This window comes from Lithobates pipiens, unplaced genomic scaffold (assembly GCF_037356315.1).
Source record: "Lithobates pipiens isolate NorthernLeopardFrog02 unplaced genomic scaffold, aLitPip1_a1.2 Scaffold_13, whole genome shotgun sequence".
NCBI lineage: Eukaryota > Metazoa > Chordata > Amphibia > Anura > Ranidae > Lithobates > Lithobates pipiens.
Genome location: NW_027507718.1, coordinates 74,928,884 through 74,941,450, shown reverse-complemented (window position 1 = coordinate 74,941,450; position 12,567 = coordinate 74,928,884). Strand labels below are relative to the sequence as shown.

Here is a 12,567-nt window from a genome sequence, read left to right as displayed (position 1 = left end):
TTGTTGGTCTCACCTTTCCGCTCTCCCTTTCATACGTGTCCAGACCTTGTGTAATTAAGTGTGCACCTGCTGTGTGTAGACCCTTTGACTTAGGTTTCCTGGAAACCCAGCATTGGCCTTGGATAAGTACTGGTATTCTGCCAAGTCATCCAACCCATTTGTGATGTTTTAAGAGCACCTGACCCTGGAGACAACTGTACCGTATAATTTCATGATTAGCTTTGGTGGCTTAATAGCACAGTCAGCCCAGGTGATTGTTAGTATTGTATGTATCTCTCTGAAATGTGCAATTTAGAGCTCATAGTTGATGTATAAAGTACTAAGTTGGTCTTGGGCCTTGCATGTTTATCTGATATAAATGGAACATAGTACATTCAATTTGTTCTGAAATTGTGTCCTCTAGCGCCCTCCCCCACAGTACTGTCCTCTGACCCCATAGCAGTTTCCTTTGCCCCCCACAGTAATGTCCTCTGTGTTTACAGCCCCCTTCCAAGAGCGTCCTTTGCTCCCTCCACAAACAGTACTGGGGGGGGGGTGTGCTCCTGCTCCTCCCCCTCCCTCTATCCAGTACTGTGCTGCCTCCTGCCCTCTGCTCTGCAGTGAAAGTGTGAGTAATGGAGGCAGAGGGGAAGGATTGGCAAAGCTGTGATATACTTATTGACGGGTTGCCAACCCCAGATATACAATGTGTGTTACTGCCATCGAATATTTACAGACTTCTAAAAAAATACCTGGGAGAAACTGAAGCTTGGTTTTGGGTTTTAGCAGCAGAGTGACATGAACTGCTAATGATGATTTAAGAGAAATTTAAAGTGGAAGTAAACCCTCCTATCCTTTTCAGCCACGAAAGCTGCCATTTTTGACCTTGTTTAATCTTCAATTGCCATGGAGCTGCACATGTGATCAGTTATGACACCAGCCATTGGATGGTTTGATAGTTTGATTGAGAGCATGGATGGTTTGATAGTTTGACTGAGAGCACAAACAATGTGCAGTTAGCATTCCCGGCATGCCGAGAATGTAACTGTTTTTTGAAACTGTTAAATTGATGGGTTTACTTCCACTTTAAAGTGGGGTACCCCCTAAAAAAAAAAAATTAAAAGTCAGCAGCTACAAATACTGCAGCTGCTGGCTTTTAATAATCGGACACTTATCTGCCCCAGGGTCCAGCGATGCGGGGGAACGAAGCCCCCCCCTCGCTCCCCGCTCCGCTCGCGGCGCCGCCATGCATACTGTGGGCACCCGGCTGTGGCTTCACAGCCGGGCATCCACTGCGCATGCGTGAGCGGCGCAGGGCGCCGTGATACGCCGTACAGTCACCTGGGACACATGACAGGTCCCAGGTGAATGTGCGGCGCGAGGGGAAGTGATGTCACCAGCCTGGGCAATGAGGAAGGCAGATTACAAGGGACCCCCTAGCAACCGGTATTTAGAGGTGAGTAAAAAATTTTTTTTTTGCCAATTATTTCTTTATTTATTTTTTTTATGAATTTTAATTACTTTTAATTTTTTGGTGGCAACACCACTTTAAGTAAAAAGATCTGTGTACAATAGCAACACTTGGTAATCTATAGCAGCCTTTTTCAACCAGGGTGTCTTGAGGTTTCTTCAGGGGTGCCTTGGCAAAATACCTAAAAATGACCCAAAAACTGTTTACATACCGTCGTGTGAATGAAGGCTGCCTTTTTAGTTACACAAGTCACAGGTTTTCATTGTGCACCATTACAACCTTCTAGCTGCTGGCATCCTGATGACCAATGGCGTCATCAGCTGATAAGGATGTCAATCGCCTTGTTTGACACTCTCCTGCCCCTCTTCATCAGTGGCGGGGTCACATTAGCTGAGTGATGGAGAAACATTGGAAAACAAGTCCGTACCAGTTTGCAAAAGTGTGTTTGCTTTCGAAGAAAAAAAAATCCTCTAACGTTGGGTGTCCTACTTGGACTTGCGGATGTTTCTGCATTATGTGAAACATTAAATAGTTTTTACATTTTACAATGAGGTGCCTTGAAACTTTCCATAATTTTTAAAGGGTTCCTTGACTGAAAAAGGTTGAGAAACCCTGATCTACAGCTATTGTTATATAACATCTTGCTCAACCAAACACTTAACATGGAAATCATTCTCTGGGGCATATTCTTATTTGCTCTTTTTTTCTGCTTAACGGATAAGTTCCCCTTAGGGAACATGTTATACTTGTTTTTAGGGTGGAACATGGAATATGCTCCTGCAGCCGCTTTGGAATCTGCTGCCTCTGTGTGACATCAGTACAGGGAGAAGTTCCCCATGCAAGATGTCACTTTTTGAAAAGAGCGCGGCCATGTGGGGCCATTTTGTGAAGGAATGAACTACAAGTCCTGTCAAACTTTGCAGCTGTTGATTTGTAGTTCTGTGCTGTTGAGCGCTGTGGTAGTCCATTAATTCTTCCTGTCCGCGTAAAACTGCCTACTTGTATGATGGACGGCCATACAGCTTACACTAACAGTCTGCAGAAGTCCTGCATGATACCAGCGATTTGCTGGTGCAATGCTTTCAAAGCTCCTAAAAAAAAAAAATCGTAAATGCACATTTATTTTACCTGCAAAAAAAATGCATGTATTTGAGGGTAGGGACTGATGTGAATGTACAATTTATATGTAAAGTGCTACGTAAATTGATGGCGCTATATAAGTAACTGAAATAATAAATACATTTTTTTTTTTAAAGGGTGAATCTTTTAAGTCCAGCTGACCAAACCTTGCTTGGTTTTAAGTCGAGCTTTAAGGTCCTACTTGACAGGCTGCACTTACCTATAGCTATTCGGGCTGTTTCACACCTGAATGGCAAAGAAACATGCAACTCCTTTGAATAGGCTGAAATCGCACTTTATCGTACCATAAGTAGCTCATGCACTACTACTGTGGTACCATGTCATCTGGTGTAGGCAAACACACTTTGTATGCAATCTGCATTTTGAGGTGTCCTTATACGTATTATATTGATACCTGCAGAAGATCGCACACCCAGTGCGTTTTGAATGCAGTGTCAGTTTCCCGCACAGCATTCCTGAGAGTGTAAAACCAATTGTGTAAGCCAAAAGCCTAGTTGGACTTTTAAGAGCTCCACTTAGGAATTCCCCGTTGTTGGTATCAGTGGAAGGAATAGTGCCCCACTGTTGGTGTCAGTGGCAGAAATAATGCCTCAAGGGCTGGTCAAAAGCAAGCAAATTTGGAGACCACTGCTGTAAGCAGTTAAAATTAATTAAAAGCGATTCTCAGATATAAAACATCATGTCTTTTTGGCCACCCATACTACTGTTGCCATGCCAGCCGATTTGGGAATTGTTCTAAAACCTATTTACATAGTAGGGACCAGAAAGAAGGAGGCAAATAAAGTTTGTCAAGCCAAAAGCGTTTTTTTGGGGGGTTTTGTCTTTTTTTTTTTTTTAACTACTACCTGGGGCTCGATGAGATGACCCTTCACATGTGTACTCTGGTGATAAAACAAGGGTTTTTACCTGTCGCCTACTCTAAAATGTTTTTATTTATTTCTGTGTTGCTTTGGGGAAAAAGCCTCTTCCTTCCAACACCCAGGTATGAGCTTCAGTGTCTAAATATTGTCAGTTTGTACATGCACCACAAATCGTTGTCCTGCTTCTATTGGAACCATTGCAGTGGCTGTTACAGCAAATTCAAAGTGTTTGGATTAGAGTGACTAATTTCCAGTGAAAAAAGCTGATTTTTTTTTTTAAGACAAAAAAAATAAGTCTGAAAATGATTTGCTTTTTTGAAAATTGTACGATGACGTCTTTTGTGGTGCAGTCCAGAGCTCATGGATGCTTAGCTGGCAATTCTTCTGGTTAGTGCTCTGCATAGTCATTATTTGTTTAGGCCAAGTTTATTACATCTACATAATTTTCCCCAGCAGACATGTCAGTGGATGGTCTTGGTTTTTGTGACAGTATAAAATTAGGAGGTTTATTGTATCTGTGAATGAAAAGATTGTCAATCCCATAGTGTCTCCTAAAACTGGTTTTATGCTTGCAAAATGAGCTGAGGATTTTGCTTTTCTTTGTGTCCATAGAAAATGGGTTCTTAACCCCTTCATGACCATTATCAAAACAAACGTTAATGCCTAGACCCAATTTTGTGTTAGTATGAAGCCCCTTTCACACAGGACGAAATCCATCTCAGTAGATCCACCTGCTCAATGCGGCATCTGTCAACTGATCCCTACTGAGCAGGCGCATGACAGGTCCATGTCTGCTCCACTATACAGAGCGGACACGAACACAGCCCGATGTTCTCTATGGGGCGGGCGGCTGGAAAGGGAGGAATGGCGAATGTATCGCATGCCGGCCAGTGACAGCTGACATCTGCCTTCCTATAGGGAACAGTGGGTGGTCCGGTCGGGACCACCTGAGAAACGGATGGACCTGTTCGGTCTGCTGGTGTGAAAGATGCCTAACTGTATATTTCATCAGAACTACTTGGTGTATCCCAGTGAATTTATACTTTTATTTTTATTTATTTTATTTTATTTTTCATCAGGACAGATTGGGCTTTCATTTGGTGGTAAATACTAACAAATATCTCCTGATTTTGTTTAATTATCAAAAGAAAACTGGCCCAAAATAGTAAAAAAAAAATCAAATATATTTATTTTCATTTTTGTCTGATATTTTCATGCTGGTCCTATGACCCACCACAAAAAAACCCCCTTGCAAAATACATTCTTCTACTCCCTGTCAATTGCATTGTCCTTTGTACCAAAAGTAGGGCCAAGAAACAATAGTACTGAGCGCTTAAAATGTGTCAACCTTTCTGTCCCCCACGGTATGCATCTCTGCCTTTTTGGATTTTTTTTTGTTTTTGTTTTTTTACAACAAAGAGGATCGCTCAAGAGTGTGGCTGTCTGGAAATCTCCTTTTTGATTTCTAAACAATAGTCTGCATTTTTTTTTCCCCTTTATTCGTGGACTTGCGCTGACACTAAATATAAAACCCTTTTCTTGCCAAAAACATGCTGCCACACTGCCACTACTGCCACTTACTGGAACTAATTTGCATTATCACTAGCTGACACATTGCCCCCTAACACTCCCTAAACTAGATCAAGTCTTGAACTATTTTATCTTTTTATGTTTTATTCCCCCCATAAACAGATTATTTGTTATTTTTATCCAACAGATTTTTTTTTTGGACTTCTGTATATATTTCTTTGTTGCTTCTCCTCTTCACAGCAACATGAGGGACAACAACATCGAGCCGTGCTACAAGGTAAATGATCACTGTGATAGCCAAATGGAGGCTATCACGGTGATCATGTGATCGGGTGCTTTTTTCCCTGAGTCCTGATGGTTAGTATGAGGCCTGAAGCTGTCACCAACAGCCCAGTCCCTGTGTTGGGAGCTCGCAAGTGAGCGCACCTCCAGCACAAACACAGAACACATTTATGTGGCACAGAGGATTTCATGGATTACACATTTTTGTGTTATGCAATCGGAAATGGGGGTTAAACTTTTAAACCAAGGAACCAAACACTGTAAGCAAATTGTTACTGTACTGAGACCCAGGGAAATGATACTAAACTGTCAGCAAATACAAGCAAGGACAAATCACAATGGCTGTATAATACACTGCAGGCACTCTTCATTTCTATAAGCCTATAGTAAAGCCAAGTCATGTAAATTATAATTATTATACAGGATTTATAAAGCACCAATATTTTGTGCAGTGTGTTACAATATAAATGAAAACCGTACAGTTACATTTCAATTCAAGGTAAGTGGGTTAGGAGGGCCCATTTTTATGTATTTTCTTTTTGACACTTTTAATTATTACTGGGGCCTCTTCATCTCATAATCTTATATTTGTAAATAAACGTGGCTGAGCTATTAAATATTTAATGGTATGTTTTGTAGAACTGACTGATCTGGACTAAAATCTGTTTGGCTCTCTTCGTTATCTTAAAGCGGAGGTCCACCCTAAAGTGGACCTTCCGCTCATCGGAACCCTCCCCCCCCCTCCGGTGCCACAATTGGCACCTTTCAGGGGGGAGGGGGATGCAGTTACCTGGAAAATCCAGGTAACTGCACCCACTTCCGGGATAGCTCTCTGCGGAAAGGGGCGTAACTTACGCCCCTTTCCGCAAGTGCCCGCCCCTTCCCGCAAGTGCCCCGCTGCCTGCTGGGAAACACACAGATCCCAGAGGCAGCGGGGACCGTCCTCATTGTGCAGCGCGGCTCGCGCATGCGCAGTAGGGAACCGGGAAATGAAGCCGAAAGGCTCCATTTCCTGATTCCCATACCCAAGATGGCGGCGGCAGCACTCGAGTGTCGATCTAGAGATCGGCTTCGGGTGCCGACATCGCGGGCGCGCTGGACAGGTAAGTGTCACTATTTTAAAAGTCAGCAGCTGCAGTATTTGTAGCTGCTGGCTTTTAAAAAAAAAAAAAAAAAAAACGCAGAGTCCCGGTGGACTCCCGCTTTAAGTTTAGTGAATTTTAGAAAAAGGTATGGTTCACTGTACCACATATATCACACTTATTGTCATTGGCAACTTTGTGCAAATTTTAAAAGACTTTATTTTATTTTTTGGCAGGGCAAATGATTTTAGTCTATGCTTACAATAGAAAGTCTTAGTATGCCAGTGCACCGAAATAAAAAGATAAAAAGACCTCATGCACACTGGACATTTTTAACGCTTCTCCTAGGCAGGGCCAGATTAAGAACATCATGGGCCTGGTGCTGAGGATTTTGGTGGGGCCTTTTATAAACAATAAATAAAAATGCAAACTATTTTTTGTTATAACAAATTCAATTAAAGAGAGAGAGGGAGGATGAGAGAGAGAGAAAAGGGGATGCACATGAGCATGTATAATTGTGTATAATTTTAAAGAACATTTTTTGTGGGTAAGAGGCATAGGAGAGGAGTATGGATGGTATAAAAGTGGGAAGTATGTGCAGGCGAGGCAGAGGAATGTGGAGGGTCTAACAGTGGGCACTATGTACACGAGAGGACTGCAGAGGTTATGGCAGAAGGCACTATGTACAGGAGAGGAGTGTGAAGGGTATGACAGTGGGCAGTATGCACAGCAGAGGAGTGTAGAGGGTATGACATTGGGCACTATGTATAAGAGAAGAGTGTGGAGGGTATGAGAGTGAGCAATATGTACAGGAGAGAAGTGTGGAGAGTAGGACAGTAAGCAGTAATTACAGGAGAGGAGTGTGGAGGGAGGGTATGACGGTGGGAAATATGTATAGGAGAGGAGTATGGAGGGTATGACAGTGAGTAGTATGTACAGGAGAGGAGTGTGGAGGGTATGACAGTGGGCACTATGTATAGGAGAGAAGTGTTGGAGGTATGACAGTGGGCACTATATATAGGAGAGGAGTGTGGAGGGTATGACAGTCAGTAGTATGTACAGGAGAGGCATGTGGAGGGTATGACGGTGGGCACTATGTATAGGAGAGGAGTGTGGAGGGTACGACAGTGGACACTATGTACAGGAGAGAAGTGTATGACAGCGGGAACCATGTACAGGAGAGGAGTGTGTAGGATATTACAGCGGGCGTTATGTATAGGAGAGAAGTGTGGAGAGTATGACAGTGGGCACTATGTATAGGAGAGAAGTGTGGAGAGTATGACAGGGGGCGTTATGTATAGGAGAGAAGTGTGGAGGGTATGACAGTAGTATGTACAGGAGAGGAGTGTGTAGGATATTACAGCGGGCGTTATGTATAGGAGAGAAGTGTGGAGAGTATGACAGTGAGCACTATGTATAGGAGAGAAGTGTGGAGAGTATGACAGTGGGCACTATGTATAGGAGAGGAGGATGAAGTAATCTGGGAAGGAAAAATGTAAAGGTTTGTGGAAGGATGTTTAGGAACTGTGTAGTGGTTAAGCGGGCCATACATGGGTTGAAATTACACCAATTAAGCAGAGACCAGCCATAGTTGATCTATGTATAGGCTAGCTGGTTTTACACAAGTCAACCTATTAACCGACTTGAGTCCAACCAGCCTGTCAGGTTTTCCCCAAAACAATCAGTGCTGCCAGCTATAGTTAGCAACACTAATCATTGTATTCACTGGCAGAACACAATAACACTGCGGGAGTGATTGCCCCATTCACAGGTCAGCAGGTGAGAGGGTGTGTGGGGACAGGCTGGGGAGAGATACTAGTCAGTCCCTGGGTAGGCATTGGTTAGTATCAGAGCCAGATACACACAGGTTACATACGCCACAATTGTTACAACGAGAGCAATAATTCTAGCACTAGACCTCCTCTGTAACTCTAAACATGTAACCTGTAAAAAAATGTAAAGCATCGCTTAGTACACAACAAAAAATCGTGCTTTTCCAATTTAACTTTAGTGTTTTTTTATGAATGAAACAGTTTCTTTCCAAAAAAAAGTCTGAAAAATTAAAAATAATAATAAAAATAAAAATTTCTAGCATAAAAAAATGATGATTTTTACATGTAGGAGAGAAGTCTCCGAATGGGCCTGGGTGACAAGGGGTTAATTATCATAAGTAATATACAAATAATTATTATAAGCTCTGTGAGGTCCTCCTCTCCGTCTGCTGCAGAGTGTTCCAGCTTGTATTTATACTGCCACTCTGTATGTAGCTTCTGACAGGCTGTGCAAGGAGTCCCGTATCTCCGGAACCATAGAGAATAGCCACCCCATATTTTAACCAGTGCTGGCGTGGGTTTTTAGCTACCTACCCCCCAAATTTGGGGTCTCTGTGACACCTCACCGCCGAGCTACAATCTTCGAAGTCTATCTTTTTTTTTTTTTGGGGCAAATGGGCCTATCTTGAGAAAGGGGCCTGGAGCTGCAGCTCCAATAGCCCCTATGTTAATCCGGCCCTGCTCCTAGGGGTGTCTGGCATTTTATTTTTTATTTATCTAAACTCCCTAACATGTTAGCCTATCTGTCCATGCACACACACACTCAGAGGTAGAAAAACCGCTGGACGTGTGTAAATGCATACTAGTGCACAAGGATGCTTGGCACGTTTAGTGCTTGAGTATTCATTTTAATGGCCAAAATAAACGCCCAAGTGCTTGATGTTCCTAAGCACCTTACACAAGTTTAGAAGTGTCAAGAGTTTTTTCTCCCAAAACGTTGCTGTCAGGAGGAAAGATGTCTAGGAGATCTGGGCAAATGCCCTGTGTACATGAGGTTTTATCCTGTCTTATCGTAGAACATATTTCCTGGCTTGGTAAAGATTTCTAGCTCTTTCCAGTGTTTAATAGGGTCAGTCTTGTATTCATCACCGGTCCACCCCTGTCATATTTCATGTGTGAAAAATATTCAAGAATGAGTAATAGAAACATTTTACTCTTGATTCCTGACCCATTTTTACATGCTTTACCTATAAAAATGTATATCCTTTTCCCATCTCTTAATTTTTTAATTTTTTTTATTCTTATTTTTTTAGAGTACTGTATGAAGGAAAGGAGCGTCTTATGTCGGGCTGCGAGACAATCCAAGCAACTCCATATGGGCGCTGTGCTAATGTAAACAATAGCTCGGCTACGTCATCAAGAATATTCGTCACTTATCGCCGCGCAGCTCTTGACCGTACTCAGAACTCTCTTGCAGTCACTGACATCTGCGTGATCATCACCAACAAAGGGGAGATCCCACCTCACACTTTCTGTAAGGTGGACAAAAACCTCAACTGTGGTGTGGTAAGAAGAAACAAAGGAAAAAGCACTTGAATGAGAACTGTTCCATGTAAAAGCTTGTTTCACGTTTTAGGTTCATTTACTATCACTTCATGTTTTTCACTTATTTTTGCACTTTGATGGTAAAAATCAGCCCTCTTTTGATTGAAAGGCTGAGCCCAATAAGTAGCAGCCTTATTCAGTATGGACATACATTCTATTTAAACACAAGTTCTGATAGGACATGTATAGCTGGGGATTGTTATACCCCTTTTACACTAGTGGACCTATGGGGTCCGCCTGTCAGTTTTTCAGGCAGACCTGATTGGACCCTCGAGTCTCTTCTATGGAGCGGCAGGTATCAACGGGCATGTGGCAGTCGCTGTAAAAGGACAGACAGTTCATTTACATCCGACTGCCCATAGAGGAGAGCGGGCTGTGTCTGCTCTGCGTTAGCAGAACAGAAAGGACCAGCTATTTGCCTGCTCACTGGGGTTCAGTGGACTGATTCCCTGCTGAGCAGCTAGACTCCAATGAAGCCTGAAAAAAAGAAAAGGGCACCCCGCCCTAGAGCATTACTGAGATAAAATATATTCCAAGATAAAAACAGAGATAAATATACTCACAAACATAAAATAAGTTAATGTCATAGCAAGTGGGATTGACTGCCTGAAGGTCTAATTAAGTCCATTCATAATGTCAAAAGACCAGGAGGCATCCGAAAATGGCTGATGCATTTTCAAGGGCGAACCCTCTTCATCGGAACCAAGGTAGTAAATGGCCCACTGACACATCCATTATTCATATATACACACCCAGCTGTGCCATACCTGAAGCTTTATTCCATATGGGGGTATGATTCTGTTGGTCTGTTTTGTATACTTGTTTGAAAGGGCTGCAGGTTCCCATACTTACATAGTAGGTGAGGTTGAATAAAGACACAAGTCCATCAAGTCCAACCTATGTTGTGATTATATGTCAGCATTGGTGCCTATAATGTGAACATGGCATGTGTGGAATGCACGCCCATCATATCTGAACCCAAAAACACGGGAGGCTATGCTTTAGGTATGGCATTTATGCTGGCAACTTCCCCTTACCACAATGAGCTGTGTTTTTTATATAACAATTTTTACATGGTGTGTGTGTGTGTATGTATGTGTGTGTGTATGTATGTATGTATGTATGTATATATATATATATATATATATATATATATATATATATATATATATATAATGTTTTTTTTTTTTTTTGTGTGTATATTTATATATATATCTCTTTTTATCATGGTTATGCATTTGTATGAGATTGTATCTATTTATTTATGGTTTTCTACCTTTCAAGTATTTTGTGTGCAAACCACCTGCATTTATTGTATATGTTAGACACCACACCTCCCAATAGCTTGTGGGGGGCAGCAACATTGCAGCTGGGTGTGTATATATGAATAGTGGGAATGTCAGTGGGTCATTCACTACCTTGGCTCTGATGAAGACGATTCGCCCTTGAAACCCGTCTGCCATTTTCAGACACCTCCTGGTCTTCCGACAGTACTGATGGACTTGATTAGACCTTCAGGCAGTCGATCACACTTGCTATGACATGCGTTTACTTAAATGTTTGTCCCGAGAGGGCAGCAAGACTTTTGGTGCTAAGCAGGGATTTTGCACTGTGTACTTCTGCGTTAACCACTGCGAGCGCAGGGGAATGTATGTATGTTAACATCCAAAGGAGCCTGCCCCGTGTGTAGTTTAAGCCTGACTGCAGTTTAAATTTTTATTTTTATTTTTTGCTATTATAGGCCGAGAGAGCGTGGGGAAGAGTTAAAACTTCTGTCAGCTGTTTATCGTGGATTGTGACATTATTGGAGAGTTCTGACTGAATTTTCGTACCTTGTGACACAAGATATATAGGTCTACAGAATAGGCAGTATAAGATGATATGGATGCATAAACAAAACCCTTTAGATATTTTAATTCATTTATCTTTTGCTGTTTTAGTTCAGAGATTTTCCATCACTTGTCAAGCACAGTGATCTCTTGTCAATGTACATATAGTGATGGAAAATCTCTACCAGTGGAGACACAGGCATCAATAAAAGCTGACAGAGGATCTAGTCCATTCTCGCGTTATCTAGGGTACATAGAGTTCAGATTGCAAGAAAAAAGAAAGTTAAATTAAACCTTTTGTCTAGTTTAGTTACTAAAAGATTGGTTTCTAAATTTTACTGCAAATTGGAACTTGATGAGGGTGATGCATAGCATCAGAGGATGGCAGTTTTCACCAGTAAAGGCAGAAGAGCGTATGATGTGGTCAGTATCATATAGGTGTGTCTATACTAATAATCACAAATATTTTCATGTATTCACTTATTATGTGTGCTTCTGTAATTTATTTACTGTGGGCCTCATTCATAAAGGTATCTGAAATTTAAAACTGTGCTTCTCGTAAGATCCAATCCGTTAAAAAGAGAGTTGGAGAGAATCTGGTTGTATTAAATCAGCCTTTCTCAGCTATGTTTTTATCCTGAAGATTCTAGGGGCTCCTTGAGCAGTGTAATGATCCCCCACCTACATTGACTGCAAGAGGCCAGATCTTAACTGACCACCAATACCAAATGAGAGATTTTCCATTGACTATTTGTGTAAGGGGTAAAATGTACACGTATGATTATTACAGGACTCCACAGTTTTCACTGCATTTCTTTTTAATCATAACTTTATATTTCAAGATTATTATTATAATTAAGAATAATTTTGTATACAGCTGGTGGTGTTAGAAAAACAAAAACGAAAAAAAACGTTTTTTTTTCCAAAACCGGTGAATTAAATAGATGGTGAACTGTACATAGAATCTCTCTTAGAAGGGTTTTCCTGAAAAATAAATTCAAGGCTTGCTCGGCGTTG

The 12,567-nt window shown here is 41.7% G+C and overlaps 1 protein-coding gene across 1 annotated transcript in view; it reads left to right on the top strand.

Annotated features, from left to right (window-relative positions):
* Positions 1-12,567, top strand: part of DENND4C (DENN domain containing 4C) — a 223,831-nt gene that overhangs the window by 84,021 nt on the left and 127,243 nt on the right. Inside the window, 1 exon segment of the mRNA XM_077475224.1 lies at positions 9,430-9,682. Within this exon segment, the coding sequence (XP_077331350.1) occupies positions 9,430-9,682 (253 nt within the window).